Here is a 26,298-nt window from a genome sequence, read left to right as displayed (position 1 = left end):
AGGGGGAGGATTTTCCCAGGACCTGAGACCAGTTGGTCAAGCCCTGAGTGGCTGAGAGGCAGATGGAGATGGTGAATGACTTGTCTTTACTGGTCAACTGCTCACAGCAGGCTGGAGGCATGATGAGAATCTGACTCTGGGCCCTGGGACAGCTGCTCCTTCCAAGGTGTCCACTGTAGAATCTCAGAATCTTCCAACCCTACCAGATAGATGCAGCCTTCAGCTACTCACTTAACCTCTCTGAGCTTGCATACTCATCTCAGAATGGGAAGACGAATTCCTACCCCATAGGATTGTATTGAGTTGGCCAAAAAGTTTGTTTGGGTTTTTCCACACCGCGCTACAGAAAAGCCCGAACGAACTTTTTGGCCAACCCAGTAGTATCAAGTAAGTAAAATAATGCATGTGTAGTGTTCATAGAAAAGCACTCAAGAAATGGCACCTTTTAGGTATTACGCAGTGGAGCAGCTGAATTTTCTCAGTATTTAACAGAGAACCTTAATAACAACATATTACAGCCGTGATATAAAGTGCCCCAGCTTTGGGGTCTTCAAGTAGAGGGTGGCAGACCCTTGTGGCTCTTTAGCACAGAAGGCAGTCTCTCCAGAGCCCTCAAGGACCTGAGCGATTGGGCAGGCCACAGGAGAAAAGAGGACTCCACCAAGGTCACCTCCAGAGAGACCTGTCCACTCCTCATCCCCTTCCCTACCAGCCCCACCATGAGAGGCCTGAAGTAATAGTCTATCAGAGCCAGAAAGGACCTCTGAAATAACCCCAGGCCTTAAGTTTCTGTTCTGTAGCAGCTCTAGAATTTCTATATAGGAAGGGATTAAAAATGAGCAATCTGCTGGGGAGGAAGGTAAGGAGCTTATCATTAATAGAAGCTGTGTTTAGAAAGCACACACATTTCTCCCCTAGCTGAGTTTACTTAGAGGGTTTTGGGGGAGGTGGAGGTTAATGCTGCTGAGGGAGATACTCAGCTTCCGGCTAAAGCTCCTTCTCTAGGTCATCTTTGGCCTTGACTCAGGATGTTACCCAATATCTATGGTATCCTGGGAAAATCACTTTTCTCCAAGCCTTAGTTTCCTTATCAATAAAAGTTGACTAATAATATTCTCCCTTCTTTAGGTTGCTATAAAGCTTAAATGAAGTGATGCATGTGAAGTGCCTGGCATATAGTAAGCATTCTATTAATGGAAGGGGTATTACTGTTGTTCACTGTTATTAGTATTAGAATTGGTGTTATTGTCAACGAAGAAACTGAGACTCAGGAAGGGAGGAAACCTTGAACAAGGCCCTGCAATTAAATAACAGAAACGCTGCTGTTCCAGGGCTCTTGCCACAGGACAGAGGGACTCCAGCTCACCCACCCTGAGTCTCTTGCTGTTTATTTGGGCATCTGTGACCTTTCCAGCAGATGTTACCTGTACGCTGCAGGGAGCAGAGATTTAGACTTTCTAAGTTTCCTCTTCTGGCTGGGGCTGGGGCCCCTCTCTAGGCTCTGCTAAAACAGCCGGCCAACACGGCCACTCAATCGGTGTCTTTATTCATACTCGTTGGTTTTTCCCACGGGGAAACTGCTGAAGGGAGAGGAGGGGAGAGCTGGGCGAGGAGCCAGGGTTTGGTTTTCCTCCATCCAGTGGAGTAAGTGACAGAGGAGGGACACACTAAATAGAGTGACCAAGGGGACCATCACTACGTGGGCTGAGATGCATCGTGCAGTGACTTCAGACAACCTGAGTCCCTCTGTCAGGAAATGCAATTTCAAAGTGGAAAAATAAAAAAGATCAGAACAAAAAAAACAAAGTGCATACAAAGCAAACTGCTAATGTAGGGACGGTTCTAAGGCAGCCAGCAGTGAGAAGGCCAGGTGTCTGGGGTGGCCACCGGGCCGTGCCCCTCTCCCACTGCCCCATGCCAGGCCAGGCTGTCGGGCCACCAGTGCCCTCTTCAGACAGTCTCTGTTGGCTCCAAGGGTGCTGTAAAGCCACAGAAGGTTGTGGAAGGAGAAGAGCCTGAAGTGTGGCAGCACCAGGGCAGCCCAAGACAGGGCTGCATTGAGAATATCAAAGCATCTCTTTGGGGGTGGCTCTGGAGGGCTGGTGAGGTGTGGAGGGGGAGGGGCACCTGGGAGGGGTACAATCAGCACCTTTCTTGGAGCACAGGGCAGAGCCACTCTGTGGTTTCTTAAGTTACCAGGTGGGAGTGAGAATGCTGATTAACTACAGAGCTGAGGGCTGCCAGGCCCATCCGGGTCCTTCCCTGGTGCTCAGGGCCCGGTGTGCAGAAAGTGATAGAGAGGCAGGCCCTGGGGGAGGCAGAGCCAGCTCAGCAGCCCAGCCAGTCGGATTTGATGCTTCCGAACTTCACGCTCTTCAGACTTTGGTTCTCCAACTTCAGGTAATACGCGCCCTTGAAGAAGTAGCTGTGACCTGGGATGAGAAAGAGAAGAGGCTGTGACCAACCCATCCTCAGGCATTACGGCACAGGGAAGGTTCCTGAGAGCTTTACAAGTCTGCCTGCCATAGGGAAGAAGCTTTTAAATCACAGGAGACCCCTGTGAGGCTGGAAGAAGGGAAACGGCTGTGGAATTATGCTCTCTGAGTCTGTTTCTCATCTTTAAGATGTGGATAACGATACCACCTCTTAAGGCTTCTGAGGATTAAATGAGATGATATATGCTATAATTAAGATAAATAACAGAACTCCACTGAGCACAAGCTCCAAACTAGGCACTTTCCTTTTCCAGAGGTGGCAAACCAGGAGGCTGCTAGCCCCATCGGGCCCACAGATTGGTTTTATTTAGTTCACACAAGTTTTTTGTTTTGTTTTGTTTTGAATAACTGGCCAACATGTAAACATCTGGAAATTTCATATGAAAATACAGATTTCTCACTTCCTTTTAAAAGAGTTAGAATAGCTAATAACACTGCTCCCCTTTTCTTGCAGGGCAGAGATCGCCAGAAGCCAAGAAGCAACTGTCCCCTGAAAATGAGCCATGTGCTCTCTGGTGCTCCACAGACCCCACCACTCCCTACTGTCTGCCTTGCCTGCTTCACTTATTCATGCCACCAGCTTGGCCCCTGTGGGCTTTGGAATTTCTTACTTCTGACATATATGATCTCATTTTCTTCCTTTCGAACCCTGGCATATAGTAGGTGCTCAATAGATGTTTATTTCTGAAGATAATCTTTAACCTAGCACCTGATTGTATCCTGCTTTTTCCTGGACATGTAAGATCTTTAGCCCCTGGAGGTCAGGGCCATGTGCTTAGCGTGTGATAGGAACTCAAGAAGCATCTTTGTGAAATTTAATTGAAATCTCCTCTAAAAAGCCAAACTGGACTCATTTCCAGGGCCCTAGGGACCTCCCAGAAGCCTCCTCAGGAATATGGTTTCCAAACTCCAAACTCTATCCCTCGCTGGTTTGGTGTTTCATTCAGCAAGGGACCAGGGACAATTTGAGCCGATGGGATATCTCTGCCACCTCAGCAGCAGGGCCTAACAAAGTTTGTGCTGTCTCAAATGGAGCCATCCTTCTGCTAATGGGAAGCAGTCACAAGGCCTCCTGCAGAACCCAAAAGGGCCTGGATCAAACCCCAGAATGAATCCAGGGCACTGAGCCCAGGTTTCTCGCTCCCAGCAGGCCTCCCGCCCTCCCTGCTCCCTGGCTCCAGGCTCTGCAGCTGTGAGGGGCCTTTCTGGGTCTTACTGCCTGGAGCCAGCTGAGTGAGCAGAGGCCAGGGGTCTGGATGCCTTCCCAGCACTGGGTTGAAGGGGCTGGTTTGTTTTCCCGGGGCGCCGCATGCTTTCCTGCACAATAAGGGAGTGTGTGCTTGCGAGAAGCAGGGTCCTGGCTGGGGGCAGGGAGTCCTAGAAAGTGGACAGAGGCCTGGACAGCTCACCCCCGCCCTGCAGGTCCACCACGGCATCCAGGTTATCAGGGATGGCGTTCCAGGCATCTGCGATGAGCTTGGGGAAGCCAGGATCCATTTTCTTCTTCACCTCATTGTATCTGCAAGGAAATGGCCATGGTGAACCTGTGGGAATCCCTAAAGGCCAGCCCTTCCCCAACCTGATGGGAGGGCCAGGATGATGGCTCCTGGGTAAGCCTGGGAAGCCAGACCTAGCCCTTCAGGGAGGCCACTGACTGGAGCTGAGGGGCAGGGAGTCAGACCTGAGTGAATCTTAATTCCCCTACTCACTAATTGGGTGACTTTGGACAGTCCCATGAAAACAATCTTGTGATTACTGCTCACGTTTAAGCAGTGTGTTACCCACCTTCCATATACTTTCTCAATCCTTTTGACAACCCTACGACATAGTCACTACCATAATACCCATTTTCCAGACCAGAGGCTTAAAAAGGGCACCCAGTTTCTCTAAGTGGGAGTCCAACCCCGGCCTGTCTGGCTCAGGGCAGCAAACTGCTCTCTGAGCCTCAGTTTTACCATCTGTAAAATGGGTTATATTTAATTTAATGTATTTAATTAACATATATGTGAAACAGAGTAAAACATGCAAAGTGCCTATCCCATTATCTGGTACTGGGTGGGTATCTGGGAAATGTTAGTTCCCTTACAAACTCTGATCCCTGCTGCAGTACAAACAGCACTGGCCCAGGAGCCCAGAGACAGGGTCCTGCCCCATCACTGCCCTTCACGGCTCAGCTTGGACAAATACTGCTTCTTCATCTGTCAAGTGGAGTTGACAGTCCACATCCTGGGCGATGATCTTGGCTGGGACAGTGACGTTACAGTACAAGGTGGTGTGTGAAACCAAGCCCTGTCAGTCACAGGGTGACTTCCTGCCACCTCAGTCCCAATCGCAGTTCTCAGGGCAAGTCGTTATCTTGGGCTCTGCCTTTAATTTGTGTAAATACCTTGAGTATTAGTTGGCGTATTCTTCTTTCTGGCTAGCAACATCTGTGTCTTTTTAATTTGGAGGGAGAACTTTTTAAACGCTGGGGTTATTTTGATTCCATTGCTTCTCCACTTACACTCAATATATTTATTATTCTCTAAATATTTAATGAGCTCCCACTATGTCGCTGTGGATATTGTAATCAACAAGATAAAGTCTTGCCCTCATGATGCTGATTTTCTAGATGGATCTGTGTTTGAATGCCATCCCAGTGACAGCCAAGCATCAGCCTCATAGCTGACTCTCTTCTTCCCCACGGCCAGCCTGACCACCTCCGCCCCAGAGGCCAAAAAACAGCTTCCTCTCTGAGCCCCCTTCTACAGGGGTCTTCCCCCTCTGCCCATCACCCTCAGAACTGCCAGAAAAGCCTTCCTAATCCCAGTTCTGTCATGAGACTTCTTCTTGCCAAACCTAGCATGCTTCCTCACGACCTGGGGTACCAAAACCAAGTTTCCCAGCTCAAAATTCTAGCAGTCCATCCATGTCACCTGCACTGACCTCCCAAACTACATTCTCTAGAGTGATGATGGCTGAGAGCTATGTGTCCTTGAACTTGCCCTCATTTCTTTCTCACTCTACCCACGGAAGGTAGGGACAGCAGGAAGCAACCCCATTTGATGGATGAGGAAACTGAGGCTCGGAGAAGTGAACCAATTTGCTTCCAAGTTCTTTTCCTCCAGGAAGAATACAGCATGGAGCCATCAGAACATGTTGGCTCTGAACAGGACCACGCCTCTTCACATTCCTCTCTCTCCCCAAAGCCTCCTCCTACAGTGTTTCCTGCTCGCTGGTACACTCTTTTGAAAGGCTTCTCTGTGACCCTCTGAACTTCTCCCCTCTGGCTGCAGAACTGCAGTGCCGAGCAGGTGTTAAGGACACAGACATTTGTGTCCGAGCTTTTTCAAAGGTATATCCTTGAGGCACTTCAGCCTCAGTTTCTACACTTAGAAAATGGAGCTAATGATAGCATCTACCTTAAATGAGAAATACAGGTGAAATGCACAGCCCTGGGATGTGGTACAGGTCACGTCACAAGAGCCATCACTATTTTATTTGTATGTGTTTATGTCTCTTCCCCTCACGATACTGTAAGTTCCACCAGGCAGAGAGCGACTATTTCTTGACCGCTGTCTTCCAGCACCTAGGTAATTGCCTGGCACATAGGAGATATTGAATATATTATTGTGGGTTTAGTGGAAGCTTCTAGAAGCAAGGGCTGAGCACTTCCTGGCATGACCTAGGGTTTGCCCAATCTGGAAGCAGCTGCTCGTCCTCTGTCATTCTGGAGCGCTCTCTCCTTCTCCAGAAAGGAGGCCTGGGCATCGGCAGACTCCACTAGGACCAGTGTCTCGAGCTCATTAACTACCTCTCGTGGGAAAAAGATCTGTCTCTTTTGGAAACCCCGCCCAGATCCTCCAATAGATGTTTCAGTTCTGCTGCTTTTAAGGAAGATTCACAGAACTTCCTCTGTAGAGCAGGCTGTCCATCCCAGATCCAGGCTTTGTGAGGTGGGCTTGCTGCGGAAAAGGACTGGGAAGCAGATAACTCTGCCCAAAACCCAGCAAGGTACCACCACAGCGTGAGCATCAGTGTGTGTGTGTGTGTGTGTGTGCACGCGCGCACACGCACACACACACACACACACACACTATACACTCATGATTACGCATGGACACGTCTATTCTCATATGTTTACATTCACAGTACGTGCTGGAGGGTGATTATAAATGTCCTTTCAACACCATAATTCAAAGACAAGGATTCTATGATTCTGCTCTGTGAGGCTGGGCCTCTTGCTGTGCATGATTCTAAGATCTGGAGATTCAGAGTGCCTACTGTGCCGAGATGCCCTTCCACAGTACGTGCGCGTGCCTGGGAGTGTTCCGGAGCCTGTGGGCAGAGTGCCTGCTCCGTGGTTTCCTGGCTGACTGTTTCCTTTCTTGAGGCTTGAGATATCAATCAGCTTAAGTTGCTAAGTATCTTAGCAATATGTCTGGAATTCCACCCTGCCACGGCAGCCTGGGTCATAAACAGCTCCTGAATGCAGGGCAGCTGGGGGCGGGTGGTGGGGAGGAGACGGGAGGAGAGAGGCCTTGGGAGGGAAGCAGGATTGTTCCAGGGGTGGCAGACAAAGGTCCAGATGCAGCCACGGGAGGAAACATGGGGACGCTAGGAGGGAAGGAGGAAGACCACCCCTCCCCCACCGACCCAATGACCCTGAGGGTACAGTGCAGGGGGCCCAGGGTTAGAAGCCAGAAGAAGCGGTTATAATCCTATAATCTGTGGCCAACACACTTGCCTATAAATAACTTAGACAAGTTGGTTCATTTCTATGGGCCTCAGATTCCTCATCTAGGAAATGTGAAGATTTAAAATCAAACTCCTGAGGTCCGGGCTGCCTCTCACTAACCTTTCCTGGAGATCAGGCTCCCTGACCCTCAGGCCTGACCGTGGCCTCTCAGAATCAGACCCTTCCCTTTGGATGAGCTGGAGCAGAGAGCTACCTGCTTCCACACTGGCCCCCGGCCAGCCTGTGCCCACAGCTACTGAGCCTGTGGCAGATGGGCCAGAGGGTGCCGTTTTCAATGAGGCCGGATTTGGATGTTGGCTCCAGTGGACACCCGTCTCAGTTTTCATCCTATGTTTGCCATCTGCCATCCCTGCCTCCACCACCCCCATCTCTTGGGACCCCACTATCTCAGGTACAGTGTAGAAAAGTGAAGAATGTTCTCTGGGAGCCAGAATTCCAGGGTTTAAATCCCAGCCTGCCACTACTTGGCTGTGTGACTTTAAGCTAGACACTTAACCTCTCTGAACCCCTTTCTTCACCAGTAAAATGGGAGGAATAGTAATAATAATATCCACCTCATAAAGCCTTTGGAATGGTGTCTGGCACATAGCATCAGAGTAGCAGCTATTATCTTTATTTTTATCACTCCCTTCTTCAGTGATTGACTCTAAAATATGGGGCTCCAGACCAGACGGACATGGGCCCAATCCAAAGACTTCTGAGAAGGGAAAGGAGGATCTAACCAGAATTGTACCAGTAATGTGCCCAAGAATAGTTCACCCTTTGGTGACTTTTCAGAGGGCCCATAGCCCTGGCAGATTAGAGAGCAGAGAGGGGACATCCATGGTCCACCAGCCTCCAAACTTAACCCAGGAGGCTCAAAGCCAGTGTCTTCTCTCCGTCCACGCAGCTGGAGGTGCTGCTCTCCTTCGCTCCGCCCTCCCTTACCTCCAGAACTTGTCTCCAGCGAAGATGTACGTCTTCTTGTTCTTGCTCCAGTTAAAGGCAGCATCCACTTTTTGGACATCAGGGGGAAGCCCCAGGCTGGTCAGTGGCTTGGGGTACCCTCGCTCCAGGGTGCTGGCTGAATAGACCCAGTATTCATTCCCTGGGGTGCAAGAAGAGGGTGGGCTGGTGGCAGGTGCTGGAGGCTGCTCCTCCCACCATCCATCTGCCAGGGACCCCACTGTGGCCTTTCTCAGCAGGGACACAAGTTCTGCTCAGTTCCGGATTCAGTGTCCGGAATCAGGGTCCACATATAAGGTTTTACAAATTGGTTATGGAAGGTCCCTGGCCAAGAAGGTAGGTGGGAGTGAGTCCTAGCCTGGCTCCACTCACCAAGACAGAGACTCTAAGTGCCACACCCATTGTGAAGAGGCACCTTTTTCAAAGTTGCACAAAGGTCCCCTGTGAGCCAGCAGCTGCCCTGATCACTCTGGGATGGAGGAGCTGGGAAGCCGGCTGGTGGAACATGCACCCGTGGTGCTTCAGCGCCCCCAGGAAGCCACCCCTGGGCCTCCACCGCAGCCCTTCCTGCGCCCCCTCATAACAGCCTGGTTTTCTGTCTCCCCCACTAGTTCATGAGCTTCCTGAGAGCAGGGGCTGCATCTCTGGCACGTGATAGTTGCTCGAATAAAGATTAAATGAGCAGGGTTTCCCAAATGTTACCCATATGACCCTACCTCGATGATTTTTACCACTCATAGAGACTCCTCATATTACTTAACTCTTGAATTAACGTTTTGCTTTGAAGGAATTCATTTTGAAGTCTATAGAAATAAATTTAAACATTAAAAATGAAAACAAATGGTGTTTAAAAATTTCTAATTAAAATTGTCATCTGCCGAAGGCACTAGCATTAGGAAGGTGTTAAAGACACCAGAACTAAAGTGTCATTTTCCCTCTGGAAAAGGAATCAGAAGGATTGAAAAGGAATTAAAAGGTTATTGAAATGGTCGTTCTGTGGGCCAATGCTAGTTGACGCTGGGTGTCTGAACCCATCTCCCAGATGATGGTTGAAAGAGTGGATCCGTAAAGGACAGGGAGCAGCCACCAGTGCACAGGAATCACGGTGCAGTGCCGCCCGGGGCCGAGGGCCGGGCAGCTCCCCTCCCACACACCTGCAAAGAACACAGCCTTCTCCTCCTGTGGGGCCTCGTATACAGCATCGATCTTTTCCGGGAGCTCAGGCCAGAATGTGGCCACCAGCAGGGGCCCCATGGGCTTGTCACGTGGTGTCACTGTTCGCCAAATGAACCTGGGTAGGGGAAGGGGGCACAGGAAACCACACCTTCAGTCACTCTGCAGTTGTAACCGCACATGCCTCTATAAGCCCTCTCAGAAACATCCCTGGATGATTCCCTGGGAGGGGAGGGAGGTAAGATCAAAGAAAGGGTGGAGAAGGACTGGAGAATGGGCAGAGCCCCCCTCTGCAAGATGCCAGGGCTGAGAAGCAACCTTTTGCTCGCCCTCCTGCTCCCTCCTCCAGGAAGCCTTCCTTAACTACTTCTGTCCCTTACTGTGTTCTCCCTCCTCTGAGCCTCTCAAAATCATCAACACTGAGTGCCCAGAAGAGTAGTTTGACTGTTTGTTTTTTTAAGTGTCTTATCTTTCCTGTCAGATTCAAAGCCAATTCAGGCAGAGGCCGATGGCGCTCAAAAGTATTTCCTGAACTGAAATGATGGATTCAGGCACTTTGGCAGGAGTAGTAAAGAGCCATTGTTTATTGAGGGCCTACTAAGTGCCAAGCACTTTATGTGGCTTGTAAAATGTCAACTTCAATGTCAATATTATAAGATAATATGCACTCTCAGTGGTCTACCCAGCATCTATTATCTTATTTCCCTATCATCCTTCCTCACAAAATTCCCACATTTATGGCCCCTCCTTTCCTATAGGTGGACCCAATCCCCATTCTGATGAGTTTAAGCTACCGGTTCTCAAAGTGTGATCTCCAGACCAACACCTGGAACTCATTAGAAATGCAAATTATTGGGCCCCACTCAGGACCCATGAATCAGACTCTCTGGGCTTGGGGCCCAGTAATCTGTGTCTTAAGAGCCTTCCAGATGATTCTAATGCATGCCAAAGTTTGAGAACCACTGATCTAAGCCTATCGGAGCTAAGCATTCCCTGGCAACTGTTATTGATTCAGCAGTGGCCATATGTCCTATGTTGGCACAATAAGATTGAACACATACACTTATATTTCACATCTGGAGATCTGTCTCTCTCTTTCTTTTCTGCTGGATGTTTGCAAGGAAGTTTATAGCCCCAGTTGCCACTGGCAGCCATTGTGTGACCCTGAGGGACCCAGCCTTAGGATGAAGTCAATGCCAAGGACAGCAGTGGACAAAGACATCATTGAATCAGTGACCCTCTTTCTGCCCCTGGAGGCAGCCCTACCCCTGGACTTCGTACCACGTGGGAGTAATTTCTTTCCATTGTTTAAGCTGGTTTGAGCTGGGATTCTCTGTTACTCTGCAGCCAAAACATCCTGATACAGGAAAGTATCACAATCCTTATTTGGCAAATGACACTCAGAGAGGTAATGGAATTACCAGGATTCAAATCCACATCTGACTCCAAAGTCTGAGTTTAATTATCCTACAATACTGCCTTTCTTGTCCCCCACAATGCCTAGCACCAATTTCTGCATATGGTCAGCGCTTAAATATTTACTGATTAATTCAAGGAGCCCGTTAAAACACTCATCAACTTCCTTCTGAAAGAAAGTGTGATGTGTCAGGCCAGGGATGGCTCCGACCTGGGCCTAGGCACTGCACCCTTTCCTAACTCTGTACTCAGATCCGCACGTGTGGTCAGGGCTTCTTTAGGGAGAAGTGCTCCAGACCAAGGGTGGTGCTGGGGCATGGGGCCCCTGCGCTCACTTCTTCCCCAGCCCTGTAATGGGGGCTGCAGGACAGCACTGACGTCTGTTGTTACATGTCCTGGTTTGGGCATTCATGGCCTGATGGACCTGACTTCTCATTGCGTTTTGGGTCTCACCTCGCTCTGTATTCTTGCCCTCTCTCTCCCTACTGGCATCTGCCCCCCGGCACCTAGCCCAGTGCCTGGAGCAGAGGAGCCCCTTCACAAGAGTTTTTGGAACATCTTCAGCCTCACCAGGCTCTCCCGGGATAAGCCAGGAACTTTGACATCTCTACAGCTTTGTTCTTGCAGTTCCCTCATCTCAAACACGCTCCCACCCTGCCAGCCCCATCACGTCCATCCGCATTTGCTTCTCCTTTAACGTTTCCGCTTGAGTGCTGCTTCACCTGCAGAGCTTTTCCTTCACTTGGACGTGTCCACAAAGCGTTTTGCTAATGTCTCTTGCAGTCAGAGAATATTCCCTATTCTCTGTTCCCTAAACCAGACTGGGGGTGCTCAAACTTTAACGTGCATCAGAATCACTGGGGAAATTTTCTTTTTTTCTTTTTTGGATGTGCCACATGGCTTGTGAGATCTTAGTTCCCCTACCAGGGATTGAATCCAGGCCCTCGGCAGTGAAAGCTCAGAGTCCTAACCACTGGACCGCCAGGGAATTCCCATGGGGAAATTCTCTTAAATGCAGATGCCTGGGACCCATTCCCAGAGGTTCCAGTCAGAGGGCCTGAGGGTGGGGACAGAAACACACACGTTTAACCCTCACACTCTAGGTGGCTTCTGTGTGGGAGATCTACTGACCTCTTTTTGAGGACACCGATTCAGGCATTAAGCAGCCCCTCCACCTCTAGAACAACACCTCGCACCCCCAGTTCCCAAAGCCTATCAAAGTATTTGGCACAGTAGATGGCAAGTAATTATTTGTCGATAATAACAGCTAGTATACTTGAATGCACTTAGTCTGTGTCAGGCACTGTTTTAAGCACTAAGCTCACCTAATCCTTACAACAGCCCTGTGAGATAGGTTGGAATATTAGTCCCATTTTAGAGATGAGGAAATTGAGGTTAAAAAGAGATTCACAATTAACTTGCCTATAATCATGCAACTGGTTAGTAGCAGGTCCAGCATTCTAACCCAGGCAATCTGGCTCCAGAACTATTCTCTCAGCTATTATGCTCTATGGATGGACAGATGGATGGATGATGAATGGCTTGATGATGGATATGGACGATGGATGATGGATGGACAGATAATGGATGGATGGATGATGGACAGACAGATGAATGGATTGATGGATGATGGATGGACCCTTTAATGTAGTCCTAGATTCTGCCTGCCTTTAGGATAGTTGGGTGAGTCTCAGCCCTGATGGATTGAGTCGGGGCCTTTATTTATAGCACGAAGGACACCACCTCTTTCTACCCTGTGGTTACTTGCTCCCCATACATAGAACATTTTAGGTCAAGGCCATCCCAGGAGAAGGCCTGTGGTAGACTGGATTATTGTTCCTAATTCTTCCCTCCATCCCTAGTTTAGAAGTATACATCCATGTGTGTTGTCACATGACTATGCAGTACCATCCCCTAGAGTAGGTATTGGGCTTGGCCATGTGATTTGCTTGAGCCAGTGGAATATTCTCAAACATGCTGAGACTGAAGGCTTTAAATGTGCTTGTGTGGTTTGATTTGGCCTCTTGTGCTCCTGCCATCTGCCACAAGTAGCCGCTAATCCCAGGAGAATGAGTGACATGCAGAGCAGACCTGAGCCCAAACTGCAGCCCGAAGCCAAGGCACCTAGTAGACCCACAGACTAGGAGAGGGCACAAGAAATGCCTGTTGGGGTAGCCACCAGGATCTATCTGACACGCAGCAAAAAATGGTCTCATACAGGCCATTCTGTGAAGCCCACAGTGGGATCCTTGAGCAAGAGATGGGGGCACGAGAATAACGGAGAAGGGGCAGAGGGCAAGGAGGACAAGAAGTAAGATCCCGCACTTACCGGTCCTTGAAGAAGAAGATCTCCCCACGGATCTGAGAGATGCCATCAAAGACGATGTCCTGTTTGCAGATCTCAGGAGTGATGGGGCCCAGTGTGGGCGTGGGACCGGTGCCAGTGTCAATGTCAGGGGAGCCCCCTGGGGGAGGACACCTGACCTCAGACTCTCCCCAGCTCCAGGGGTTCTCCCTACCAGGCTGAGCCCCTAGGCTGGCCCACCCAACCTGCGAAGCATCAGAAGAATAGTATTCTGGCCTCGGTGTCAGCCCAGGGAAGACAGGGGACGAGGCCTGGACTTGGAGAGAGGAGACTGAACAGAAACCAGAATCCCGTGGCCCTTTGCCTTTTACAAATGCTCTTCCCTGACATCCTCAGAATCAGTCCTCTCTACATCCCTAAGAGGTAGGCATCATTATTACCCCCATTTTACAGATGAGGAAACTGAGGCCCAGAAATGTTGTATATGACTTGCCCAAATATTTAAACCCAAAGCTCATGTTAGTAAGCCCACAAGAGAGTCACGGCGGTCAGAGGGGATACTCGTGTGTCTAGCACAGGGGGTGTGGCACTTCCTTCACTCCTTAGGATAACCAGCCACAGTTTAGAGATGAAGAAACTGAGTTGAGAGAGGTAAAGACCGGCTCCATCTCTTGCAGCTGGTGAGTGGCAGAGGCAGCACTCGAACCCACAGCCTCTCACTCTACTGCAGTTCTTCCCCAAGTCCAATGTTCCCCACACTTCATCACTCCAGAGCCAGTTTCATGATTTCAGCTTTATCCAGGTACCACCAGTACTATTATATATTTACTTTTCTTTTTTTAAAATGGAGTTACTTTGTAAACTCTGGCCTCACTGTAAGCATTAATATAAATAAAATCCCTAGTTTCAGGTACTAGTTGTATTGATCCTATTACACGTTAAAATAGAAGAATCATTAGGAAGACTAGAAACTTGCACCCCTGTATCACTAAGGTCATTCCAGGCACTGGGAAACTCTACCCTGTGTTTAGCTAATTCTCCTGGATTCTAAACCTCACTTGGATGCATAAACCTGGTTGATCTTGGGCCAGAGGGTTACCTTTCTCAGACCTCAGTTGACCCGCCTAGAAAATGGAGAGCCCATTTCTGCCCCGCCTGCCTCACAGCGTGGCCCTGGGGAGCCAAGTGGGGCACAGACACTGGTGTTATTTGGAAAGGAAAGGGCTGTCCAAGGGCCCCCTTGGAGAGTGGTTCTGACACCCCCAGACCAGGTTAGCACTCCTGCCCTTGTCTCCTGCAGTCCTAGACAAATGGGACCTGGATGGTTCCACCCCCTGGGCCTCCATCCCCAGTGGCATGACCTCCCCAGACCCCTGCCCCGGGGACCCCAAGCTGAGGCTTACCATAGAGCTCTTGAATGCCCTTGACGTCATCATGTGATAGGCGGAAGTTCTTGGTGTAGGTGTAAATGGGGGCCATTAGGGCTCCGGGATCCTCTGAGTGCTCCAGCCCCATTGCATGGCCAAACTCATGGGCTGCCACCAGGAACAGGCTGTACCCTGAGGGCCGCAGGGAGGGGAGGGGGGACAGAAAGATAGGGAAAGAGATGAGAGAGAAGTCAGGCCTGGCCCTGGCGATGGCGACATTTGAGGACATCCCCATGGTGGGGCTGAGAGCGTGGAGGTGACATGTACTGATTTTTCCTTCTCCCAAGAACTCTGGGGTTAACAGACCATGCCTATTGCTTTCAAGGAGAGTCAACCAAAGTCCGCTTGTCCCTTTCCAGGTGGGCTGCACGTGTGCTATAAAGGGGAGCACGTAGCATCGGCAAATCCTCTATGTAGAGTCCCATTTGTTAAAAATCCTATTTCCTGGCTGTTTGTTTCTCTATATAAAGACTAAGGACAAAACCTGCTCTGCGGGGTCTCCAAAGAGGTAACCCATGGGACCACCATTTCTGCTCCAGGGGAAGCAGTAAAAAGATTCTCACTTGCAGTGGTTGCCCAGGCTCAAGCCAGACAGTGGGCAAACCCTACTGTCACACCCTGTTGTGTGTTGAATTGCGTCCCTCCAAACCCCACGTACCTGTGACTATGACCTTATTCGGTAATAGAGTCTTTGCAGATAAATTAAGATGTAAGTTAAAATGAAGCCATACTGCAGTAGGGTGGACCCTTAATCCAATGTGACCCGTGTCCTTATAAGAAAAGAAGATACTTAGAGATGAACATATATGGCCAAATAACAACAGAGGCAGAGATTGGAGGGATACAGCCTCTAGAGGGAATGTGGCCTTACCCACACCTTGATTTTAGACTTCTAGATGACTCCAGAAGTGCAAGAGAATAAATTTCTGTTGTTTTAAGCCACCTGGTTGGCGGTACTCTGTTATGGCGGCCCTAGGACACTAATACACAGCCCCTCAGGTGCACCACACCTGCTCTGGAGTCTTAAACCACTCCGGCAGGTGGAGAATCCCACCTTTAGGTAGAGCCTGCAGCAGGTAAAATCAGGATATGTCTTAGCACGGTACTTGGTGGAGGATGAGAAAAACTCCTTTGGCCAGCCTCTGTCAGCTGGCGTTCTCCAAGTTCCATCTCATTGAGAGTAAAAAAGAAGAAAAGTAAACTTAAAGAGAGGCTGACCTAATTCTGGCTGGCCCAGGACCAGCACTCTCACCTGGCCATCTGGGGCCTTGAACCCAATGACACTGGGCCCTGCAGCCTAGAGTGGGCACAGTGCCCCCAAGGATTCTATTCATTGCAGTGACCACACAGTACGGTCATGACCTGTCTCCTGGTCACTCTCTCGCTCCAGCCTGTGAGTCCTGGAGGGCAGAGAACTGTCCCAGGTAGCTGTGTTTTCAACACCCAGCACTGACGAGGACCCCTCCATTCACAACTTGGCAAAGGATGGTGCCCATGGGGCAGGAGGGCTGCGGACGCTTCCCCGTGCTGCATGGAGGGTGGGGAGAGCAAGGACGAGGCTCCTCCTGTTTTCCTCTCTTCTGCCCACCTGGCTCCCTGAAGGCAGCTCTCTGTTGGAGTGAGAATGCCTCGCAGGAGAATCATCTCTCTGGGGCAGGGTTCCCTGTGCCCAGCACTGAGACATTTTGGGGTTTGACAGCCCCACCTGGAGGGGTACAGATGTGGGAGGGAAAAGCAGCATCTCCTCGGGGAAGCTGGTTCCCACCTAGGAATCGGGTACTGGGATGGACGGGGTCTTATCTCGGAGGCCAAGTCGCTGCCTGGAGAAACAAGGTCAAGGCAGGGACCCTGTCTCCACGAGGAACGGACAGCATCTCTGCCAAGTGGGCGGGTCTGTTGTGGGCAGTGTCTCTACCAGGGTAGGTGGGTGTCTGGGGGGCAGTGTCTGTGGCTGAGGTGGGTGGGGACTCTGGAAGATTTCCAGCCCAGTTGCGGGCGGGGCGGGGTGTGCAGTGTCTTTGCCCAATGGCCAGGGCTCCTACCTTGGTCGGGGCAGAAGCCCCACTTGCGGTCATCGTCGTAGTTGGCCGTGGTCGCGCACCACAACTTCCCATCGCTGCGGCCGGCGCTGGTGCAGCTCTCGTGCTTGTTGCCCAGGAAGGTGAAGGGGAAGACACAGGGGGCACCTTCCGAGTTCCCGCCCACAGTGGACATGGCTGTGGGGTTAGGGACATGGGTCAGCGGGCAGCGAGGGGTCTGGGGCCACCGCCAGGGAGCAATGATATGATGCGGACATGAAAAAACCAGGCTTACTGAGTACTCACTCAGTCCGGGGCACGTGGTCAAGTGCTTTACACACGCTCACCCCCTTGGCCCCCTCCAACAACCCTGTGTGGTTGGGACCCTAGGTTACCCCCCATTTCATGGATGGGGTGACTGGAGCTCAGAGAGATTAAGTAACTTGCCTGGCACATGCTGCTAGGAAGTGGCAGGGCTGGGATGCAAACCCAGGCAGCCAGATTCCAGAGCTTTAATTAGCCTCCCATGGATGGGACCACAGTGGCTAGAGGCAAAGGGGGCTGGGCAGAGCTGAGGGTGTCAACACATTTCCCGAGACCGGGAGCTCCATCACACATGGTCTCGCAGGAGACCTACCTGTGTCTCCTGCAGAGAGCAGGGACTCAGCAAATGTCTGCTGAAGGAAACGAGGAAGAAAAGAAGGGAAGGAGGGAGGGAGTCCTTACTGAAAAACAGAGACCAAAGGAGATATAGACTAAGACAAAGAAAGGCAGGCAATAGAGACTTTGAGATCAGAGAGAGGAAGAGACAATTGCCAGGGAGGCTGCGAGAGTGCAGGTCATTCAGAGGGTCCTGGGTGGACCTGACATTAGACGTCACCAACCGATTCAGCTGAACTGGCTGCTGGTGCCCAGCGTCTGTCCTGATTTTGGTGTCCGTGCTGGACCAGCTGCTAAGCACCCTGACCAGCGCCCCTGTCCTGGGGAAAGGAGGTGGGGACAGGGCTCCCGTGGGTTTGCTATCGAAGGACAGGGAGAGGCGTGACACCTACCGGTCTCGGGGCAGAAGCCGTACTTCTTGTCGCGGTCATAGTCTTCGGTGGTGCCACACCAGCGGTAGCCATCGGTACGGCCCTCCGTGGTGCAGCTGTCATAGGATGTACCCTGGAAGCGGAACGGGAACTTGCAGGGCTGTCCGTCGGCGTTGCCACCCATGGTGAACAGGGCTGGGGTGCAGGAGAGAGGGGGAGGGTGCGAATGTGAGGGAGACCGCCCATCTGCCCACGGGAGCATCCGCTGGGCACCTGCATGGGCGCAGAGCTGGCTTGCTGCCCACCTGCCCGCTCATAGCAGGGGAGTTGTAGCGTTGGTAAAACGTTAAAAAAAACATCTATCCTGGCTGGTAAACTGCTGCTCCTCTGAGCTCCCAGGGGGTAATTACCCCTGCCTACCCGGCCAACCCCATCCTTCCCCTGGGACGTTATGGACGGCCCCTCCACACCAGCAATAAAATAGTTAACACCTGGCACACAGTGGGGCCCTCAGATCCCTGCCCCAGCCCCAGGAGCACTGTCCGCTCTGCCTGGTCGTTGCCCACATCCCTGCGGATGGCTAAATATGTCATCCGTGGTGGGCAGGATGGCAAGAGTCTCTCCATTTGATAGATTGGGAAACTGAGGTTTGCAGAAGCTGGTTCCAGAACTGCTCATGGTCATATAAACGGAAAAACTGGATGAGGGTTGTAACTGAAAACTACAAAACACACTTAATCGCAATCTCTCCCTTCCTCACTCTGTCACACACGCTCGTGCACACAGAGAAGGCTTCACCTCCTTTCAACCCCAGGCCCTTTCCAGTCCCTGCAGGAGGGAGGAGGAGAGGAGAAGGAGGGCAGGACAGGGAGGTGGTGTTTTGGGGGACCTTTCAAGACACACCCCAGGCTCCCACTCTGACCTCCCCAAGGCATGGGCCATGACTGGAGAGTTCAGGGGAGACAGTGGGATTAAGAGTCTGGGCTTGTCTGTCTTGGGCTCTTCCCCTGCTCCTCCGTACCCTCATCCACCCCAAAGCTACAAAATTGTGTGTCTTTGGATTTGCCAACTAGCAAAACCACAAGTGCATAACAAGGACCATCTGTGCACTACGGCGCCAGAGGTGACCTCACCAGCCCCCGTTAACTCCGCCACGGCCAGAATTGACCCAGTCCGTGGCGCCCCCATCGCAGGTCTTGGGGCCCCATTCCCTCACTGCTCCCGTCTCCCCAACCAAGTGACCTTCTCCTGCAACGCCAGGAACAAGGGGACGAATGGAGGAAGAAACACTGAGGCCAGATGCCTTGGTGGCCTCAAAGTGGGAAAGGCAATTGTTAAATATATCATCCATGGTGGGCAGGATGGTGTTAACCTCAATGGAGGCCAGTCTCCACCTCTGGCCTTCCATCAGCTGCATTTCTACCACCCAGGAAGCCCCCATCTCCTCTCAGATCCTGCCCCCAAAGGGATGGAGAGAAGCAGACGCTGACTCAGCAGTCAGGAGGGGCTGAGTAACCAGAACCTCTGCCCCCAAGACCCAAACACGTGCATGTCGTGCGTACTTGCATCTGGCTAAAGACCAAATCAATGGCTAATGTTCAGGGCAGGGAAAAACCCTTCCCTAACTTATGAATTCCAGCTGTTTCCACTTCTATTATCAAGACATTCTGTTCTAAACACCGGGGTTGACACATGGGAGAGTTAACGCCATCCAAATCCCTACTGGGAAATGCAAGATACATTAAATATTTTTGGTTTTAAATATTTCTGACTTACTGATGGTCAATGCCTTGAACTCTTACTTAATACAAAGTATTGCGTGTACTTTGGTACCAAAAGCGTAAACAGGAACACAGTTAACTAGGTTTTTGTTTTTTTCCTTCTCTCAACATGGCTGGTGCTTAGGGTTCAGTTGCAATAAAGTCACAGAGATTCACAAACATGTAAAATTACAGCCAAGAAGACAGAGGCATCTATAGATCAAGGAGTCTTTATGGGATAGTGAATACTTTTAAAAAGTATTTTAAAAGGTTTTGGACTTTCTCCCCTTTTCCCCAAACTTTCTCAGCTTTCAATCTCTAGAATCATTAAACACGATGACTTGATAGAGTATGAAGTACGTATGCTGTCCTTTTATGATTTCTGTATGAAGTGTGTCAAGGATAGATAGATGAAAAAGGATTGAGTGTGTATGTCAATACCCTCACCCTTTTTAAAAACTTTTCCCTCTACATTGCTTCAAAATATCTGAAGCTTGTCTCAAGCACTGACAAAAATGCACACAAAAATACGGAGTCAAACCTAATGCCTTTGCCAAGACACAGAGATGCAGCCACAAGCAAAGACAGATGGAGACCAAGAAAGGCAGACGCAACACCTCCCAGACACCCACACACACACCCACACACATACTCAGAGTCCAAATCAGAACCAGAAGTGATGGCTGAAATTCCCCAGGTTGGCATCCCCAAGCCAGGCTGTGTACCAGCCTTGGTATCTGAGTCTTGCCTCCCAATCCCACTGCTAGGCTTCTCATCTACCCCCAAGCCTCTCCTCATGCCCTTGAACCTCCAATCCTGCTGGAGGGTAGAGAGTGGTTCTCTAGAGATCCGCTGGGCATTTTAATCATTCTAAGTTCCTCTAACGCATGTTAGAAAAAAATAATTAGTGCATCAAACTGGTGAGTTCAAAAATATTATTACTAATGATAAAACTTAAAGAAAAAAAAGGAATTGATTTAATGAAAGTATTAAGTGAATAATGGAACAGACGAGAGGGGCACAGTGATGGCTCAGATCAGGACATGGGGCCTGAAGGAAGTTGAGGGGACACTGGTTGACTGGCAGTGCCAGGCCTGGGGAGTGTGGAGGCCGGGAAGGTGGAGGCCTGGGGCCAGGAGGACACTCACCTTCATGGGGGCAGAAGCCGTACTTGCCGTCCTTGTCGAAGTTGTAGGTGGTGGAACACCAGAGGAAGCCGTCGCTGCGGCCCGTGTCCGTGCAGCTGGTGTACTCCTTGCCGCTGAACAGGAAGGGGAACTTGCAGTACTCCCCGTCGGCGTTCCCATACTTCACGCGGACCACTGAGGGGCCACACAGGGTGGAGGGTGAACCTCTCCGGGCCTTTCTTTACAGACCAGGATTGTGACTCACCGGGGTGTGTGACCTCCCTCCCCCTCCCATCTGAGCAGATGGAGGGGTCCGCGGTTGCCAGGGAAGCCAAAGTCCTTGTTGCTAGGTGACAGGGAGGCATGCAGAGGACCGGCAAGGAGGCTTGGGCATGCGGATGGTCACTTTCTTACCTTGCCCTTCTCCCAGGGTCCACAGCTCATCGTCATCAAAGTGAGAGTCTCCCCCAACGCCAGGGCCTGGGGCGAAGGCGTGAGCCAGAAGCCCGTCTTTGCCATCAAAAGGGTACCCATCTCCATGCTCTGAAACACACTGGATCTCAGCTTCTAGCTACCCCGCTGGGCACTGAAACCCAAGCACATGCCATCCATGGTTGGGGCCCTTTAGCCCACCTAGCATCTGTCCCCTTCCCTTGTCCTGCTGGGTTATCCAGGACTGGGGACACAGTGAGTCTAGAGTATTGCTGACTTGATTGTCACCATTCTATGGTCTACACTACTCCCTCAAGTCTACACAGCCTTCAGAATCTCTGCCACCAATCTTCACTGTCTACACTACTGCCAATGACACTACAGCTATCCACATACCTACATTGCCATACCAGTCTCCTCACCACCCACCCTCATTGTCCACAGTGTCTATACCATCTACCCTCAAGTCCACACTGCTCTCTCTTAGCCGTATCACCTCCCTTCATGCCACACTATCCCCAATGGCTATAACACTAACCCTCATAACCGCTTTGCCACCCAGGGCCACATGCCTACACTGTCTCCTGTGCCTGTGCCACTTACCCTCATCACATACCACTCACAATGTCTACACTGCCTACCTTCGTGTCTACACTACTGCCAGTGTTCCCACCCCAACACACATGGCGCCCTGGACGCTGGGTTCCATCCCACTTACTCTCATGTCTACACTGGTCCATCTGACCCACTCTCATATCTAGAGTTCCTCAGTGTCTCTGAGTGTCATCCAATAGAACTTCCTGCCATGATGGGAATATTCTCTGTCTAACTTAACAGTCTGATGTGGCTACTGAGCACTTGAAATCTGACTAGTGTGACGGAGAAACTGAATTTCAAATTTTATTTAATTTTACCTAATTTAAAAGTAAGTAGCCCTATGGATCCAGGGGCTACCGTATTGGACAGGAGATGTGGAGCCATTTGTTTTCAGGTTCACACCACCTCCAAGGAGTCGCGTCACTGCCTTCCCATCAATGCGGCTCTCCAGTGTCTGCATCTTCTGCCCTCCTAGCTAAGCTGGAAAGGAGTCCCCTGTGGCTCTCTAATGTCTGGATCGCCCCCTTGTCTCTGCACTGACCCCCCTGCTGGCCCCTCTTCTGCCTACCCCAGCGGCCAAAGTTGATCATGATGTCAGCTTCTCCGTCATGGAGCCGAGAAAACCGCAGTGGAGTCACATCACTCCAGACTCGGAAGGCACGAGCGAAGGCATCGTCCACTGTCTCGGGGTCCAGATCAGGGGTGTAGCCAATAATCCTGGAGGTGGCAGAAGTGCACGCGAGTGTGTACGGGTGTGCAAAGGAACGTGAGTGTACCTATGCATGTGTATGTGCATGCGTGCAAGGGTTTGTACATGCAATTGTGTGTGAGTGTGCAAGGGTGTGTGTGTATGCAAGTGTGTGCATACATGGGAGGGGTGTGCGAGTCTGTGTGCATGAGCATGTGCATGTGAGTGTGGATGCACAGGCAGACAATGTGTGTACATGTTGAGTAGAGCTCTCTGGGAGAAGAGCCCGCCCAGAGTGCCTTGAGGGCTGGCAGTGCCTCAGGTCAGCCTGTATCTTCAGGCCCTGCCTCAGGCATCTCTTCCCTCCCTCTGGCTGAGGGAGAAGGATGGGGGTGTGAATAGTGCATTACGGGACACAGCACAGAGATCTCATCCTTGGAGTCCAACATGAGCCGTACAGAACAGAGCCCACAGCCTAATTAACAACCAATTATAACAACTCTATAATACAATAAAAAACCCAATTAGCAACCAATCATCAAGTTCCCTTTACCCGCCCCAATGACCTCATCTGATAATAATAGTGACTAGCATTTATTACACTCTTACTACATGCTGGACACTGAAAGCCCTTTATACATATGATCCAGTTCCCAAGCCGTAAGTAAGGCTTCGTTTTAACCCCATGTGGCAGATTGGAAAGTCAAGGCTCAGAGCGCTGAAAAGGAAGGAGTCCAATGGCGCACAGCCAGTAAACGTGAGATTCAAGTTCTGGTCTGTCTTATTCCAGGTCCTAAGAATTCTGCATGCAAGCTCCTTAAGAGGCCAAGTCCTCCCAAGATAACTCCCAGGTCCCTGGAGCGGGGAGGCAACGCCCAATGAGACGCGGTGTCCCTTGGCCCAGGGCCCTGCCTCCCACAGCCCTGCCCCGGCACCTGTAGGTGATCTGGTTCTTGTCCCACTTGGGCTTGCGGGGGAAGAAGTTGTAGTTGGCCACATCGGGGTTGCCGCAGCGCGGCTTCCGCATGGTCTCGATGGTGCTCTGGTCCAGTTCACCTGTCTGGGGTAGCCCGAAGAACTTCTGCATCTTCTTCAGCGTGTCCTTCAGCACAAACAGGTTACAACTCTCCTTGGGGCAGCCATAGAAGGTGTTCAGGTATTGCTGGAAGAAGTAAGCACCCCGGCACAGGCAGTCACGTCAGGATGGCACAGTACTGATCAAAGGAGTCAGGGACCCAAGGGCACTGGGTGGAGTCCCAGGTTCCCAAACCAGCTCTGTCACCCACTAGCCGAGTGACATAAAAGCTGTAGAGAGCACGGCTTGGGAGCACATGTTGAGTGTTTACTATGTGCCCAGGCACTAATGTCAGCTTGTGTTAACTCACTGAATGCTCACAGCAACTCTATCATGTAGACAGTCCATCATACAGGAGGAAACTAAAGCACAGAGAGGTTAAGAAACTTGCCTAAGATCACACAGCTCACAAATGGCAGAACTGAATTTGGACCCAAGCAAACTGGCTCCAGAGCCCAGGCTTAGAACTGTACCTCTCTACCACCCCTCTTTACCTCCATCATCTCTTTTAATCCACCAAACTGCTGATGACATAGGGATTACTTTCCTCACTTTTCCTTAAAGAGATTCAAGGGTTATGTGCCTGGGCTCCAGCAGCAGTCAGTCCTGGGTTCAAGTCCTGAATCTGCCATTTCCCAGAAGAAAACAGTCCTGTCCTTCAGGGCCTGTGCAGCAGGCTCTGCCCCAAAAGGGAGGCCAAAACCAGACAGGCCCCTGCAGGGCATCCGGGACCAATCAGCTCATTTATTTGTTGAACAAATACTTTTTGACACGTACCAGGTGCCAAGCCCGGTGCTGGTGCTGGGGGTCAAGTGGTGAGCACGACAGATGTTTCTAGTCTCTAGGGTTCAAATCCCAGTGTGGGGAGGCTGATGGACCACAAATAAGTGAAAAATTAAATATGTGATGGGAATGGTGGGAGGAGCCAGGAGATCTCATTACTGGGGCCCTAACCTTGTTTGAGAGGGTAGTTAGGAAAGAAGAAATAAAGGGTATAATAATAATAATGATAATAACAATATAATGACTAATACTTATTGAGCACTTACCACATCCCAGGTACCCTTCAAAGTGTCTAAGATTACCTCTCCTCGAACCGCAAGACAGGTACCATTATTGCCCTCAGTTTGCAGAAGCAGCTGAGAGAAGTTAAGTCACTTGCCCAAGATTTACTAGGCCAGTTGGTTAGTGCACCCCCAGATTTGAGGCCAGGCAGACTAAGTTCAAAGCCTGGCTTCTCAAGCCCCCGTCCCCACTGCATTGCCTCTGGGCAACATGGACTTCCATATGCTGTAGAAAGCATGGGGACCCAGGTAGCTTTGTCAGTGCTCCAAAGCTCCACCCTCGCCCTCAGCCATAGCCCCCTCATTATGCAGACCACCTCCAGACCCTTGAGAAAAATAGCCCCCTAAAAATGTAAGGTCTCCCAACCCATTTGTCCAGAGAAGGCAGAGACCTAGATGCTGGAAAAGGGGCAGGGGTGGTGTCACATCCAGAGAAGGGGCCCCCCAGGTAACCAGGAGGCACGAGGATCCTGTCCCGGGCAGTTTGGGGACCACACTGAAGGAGAATAGGGGCTTTCTAAGGTGGCTGAAGCAATAACGTGGCAGATGTCTTGTGTGCTGGAAAGAACATCTTGAGGGGTCCCCAGCCCGAGGCGCTTACAGGGTGAGGGGGAGTGCCCTTCAGCTGCCCCCATCTCTGCTTGTGCAATGTGGTGGCCTGGACGCCCCTCTGGCCAGGCGCGCGCGCGCTCGCAAAACAACATCTGAGCCGCAGCTCGGAGCCCCGCCAGGAGGGAGGGCTCCCTGGCCGCTCTCCGACCCCAGCCGGCCTCAGTCCGCCCCCGCCCCACGCGCCAGGGCCCTCGTGCCGCCCCTCCCTCCGCCCTGCAGGCCAATTCTCTCCTCCTGTCCTCCGACCCCTCTGGAGAAGTTCGAGGAAACTTTCTTAAGTCCAACCCTTGACCCTCCTTGACCAACTTGCTCATTGAGCCATCGGAAAAAGTGCTGTCCTCTTCCCTCCTGACCCCAATACTTGCCAAAAGGTCCTGGGGAGCGGTCTGTCCAAGGCCCCTCTCCAGATGTGTGCCAAAGGTTCCCAGACGTTTGCCAAAGTTCCGCTTTGCCCAGAGCTCCCACCCTCACGCGTGCAAAAACTTATCCAAATTGTGTGCCAAAGGCCCCTCTTCTCTAAGTCCCACAGGGGTTTAAAGGATCCTCCACCGTTTGCAAAAGAGACCCCTTTAGGATTTTTGCCAAAGGCCTAGCAGGACGCTGGCCAACGGCCTCGTTAGCCAACCCCCCAGATGTGTCCAAGAGATGTATACAAAGCCGCCCCCCTTTGCCAAATCCCGGATACTAGACAATGTCCTTGTTATTTGCAAAGGGGGCCCATTCTAGCGGTTTGCCAAAGCACCCCCCGCGCCCTCCGCTGTGTCCTGAAAGTTAACAAATTGGGCTTCTCCTCTTACCACGGCTCCCCACCCCCTCCTCCTGCGAACCAGACCACCCCGTGCTGTTTGCTGAAGCCCCTCCCCCACGCTGTGTGCCCTCCGTGGGGATGGGGGGAGGGGTGGCCCTTCCTCCACCTCCGAAGTTTGTCTAAACTCGGTTGGATGAGGCTCGCTTCGGAACTCACCACAGCCAACTCTTTGTCCGTTTTGGGGGCGACATCTCCAGGAAACTTGATGATGGGCGACGGCGCGGCGGTGGCGCGGCCCAACAGGCAGCCCAGGACGCAGAGCGCCCGCAGGGGGCCGGCCAGCGCGCCCCGAGCCACTCGCGCCTCGGTCATTGCGCTCCCGCGCCCCGCGCGTCGCCCGGGGGGTGGCTGGCTCGGTGCGTGTGGCCGCGTCGCCGCCTGGCTGGCGCCTGCTTCCCAGCGCAGCGCTGCGCCCCCAGGGGCTGTTCCACTCGGTCTCCTCGGCTTTGCCCGGCTCAGCGGCGCATGGTCCGGCCCCTAGCCCTCGCCGCCGCCGCCAGCTCTCGCCGGTCCTGGCAAAGCCTTTGTATGTTTAAAGCCCCAGATGCGTAGCTCCAGCCACCGCCGGAGGAAGTCTGGATGCAGCG

The 26,298-nt window shown here is 51.5% G+C and overlaps 1 protein-coding gene across 1 annotated transcript; it reads right to left on the bottom strand.

The window, feature by feature from the left end:
• Positions 1–1,371: 1,371 nt before the first annotated feature.
• Positions 1,372–26,298, bottom strand: MMP2 (matrix metallopeptidase 2). Its single transcript, XM_059905878.1, has 13 exons — positions 25,868–26,298; positions 23,088–23,314; positions 22,033–22,181; positions 20,850–20,978; positions 20,457–20,630; positions 17,570–17,743; positions 16,542–16,715; positions 14,476–14,631; positions 13,097–13,232; positions 9,333–9,469; positions 8,161–8,320; positions 3,905–4,014; positions 1,372–2,432 (listed from the first exon to the last, which is right to left on the bottom strand). The coding sequence occupies exons 1-13, from the start codon at positions 26,021–26,023 to the stop codon at positions 2,329–2,331; spliced, it is 1,986 nt and encodes a 661-aa protein (XP_059761861.1). The 5' UTR covers positions 26,024–26,298; the 3' UTR covers positions 1,372–2,328.

This window comes from Balaenoptera ricei, chromosome 19 (assembly GCF_028023285.1).
Source record: "Balaenoptera ricei isolate mBalRic1 chromosome 19, mBalRic1.hap2, whole genome shotgun sequence".
Classification (NCBI taxonomy): Eukaryota; Metazoa; Chordata; class Mammalia; order Artiodactyla; family Balaenopteridae; genus Balaenoptera; species Balaenoptera ricei.
The sequence above is the reverse complement of the archived record's forward strand: the minus strand, read 5'-3'. Positions and strand labels throughout refer to the sequence as shown.

What these genes read in the sequence shown, in the direction of transcription:
- MMP2 (XM_059905878.1), bottom strand. Translation starts at nt 26,023, where the DNA reads ATGACCGAGGCGCGAGTGGCTCGGGGCGCGCTGGCCGGCCCCCTGCGG. An exon ending in GATCAACTTTGGCCGCTGGG is followed by an intron (nt 20,979 to 22,032) that starts GTAGGCAGAAGA and finishes AGTGTGTTTCAG; the next exon opens with AGCATGGAGATGGGTACCCT. An exon ending in GACCCTGGGAGAAGGGCAAG is followed by an intron (nt 20,631 to 20,849) that starts GTAAGAAAGTGA and finishes GTGGCCCCTCAG; the next exon opens with TGGTCCGCGTGAAGTATGGG.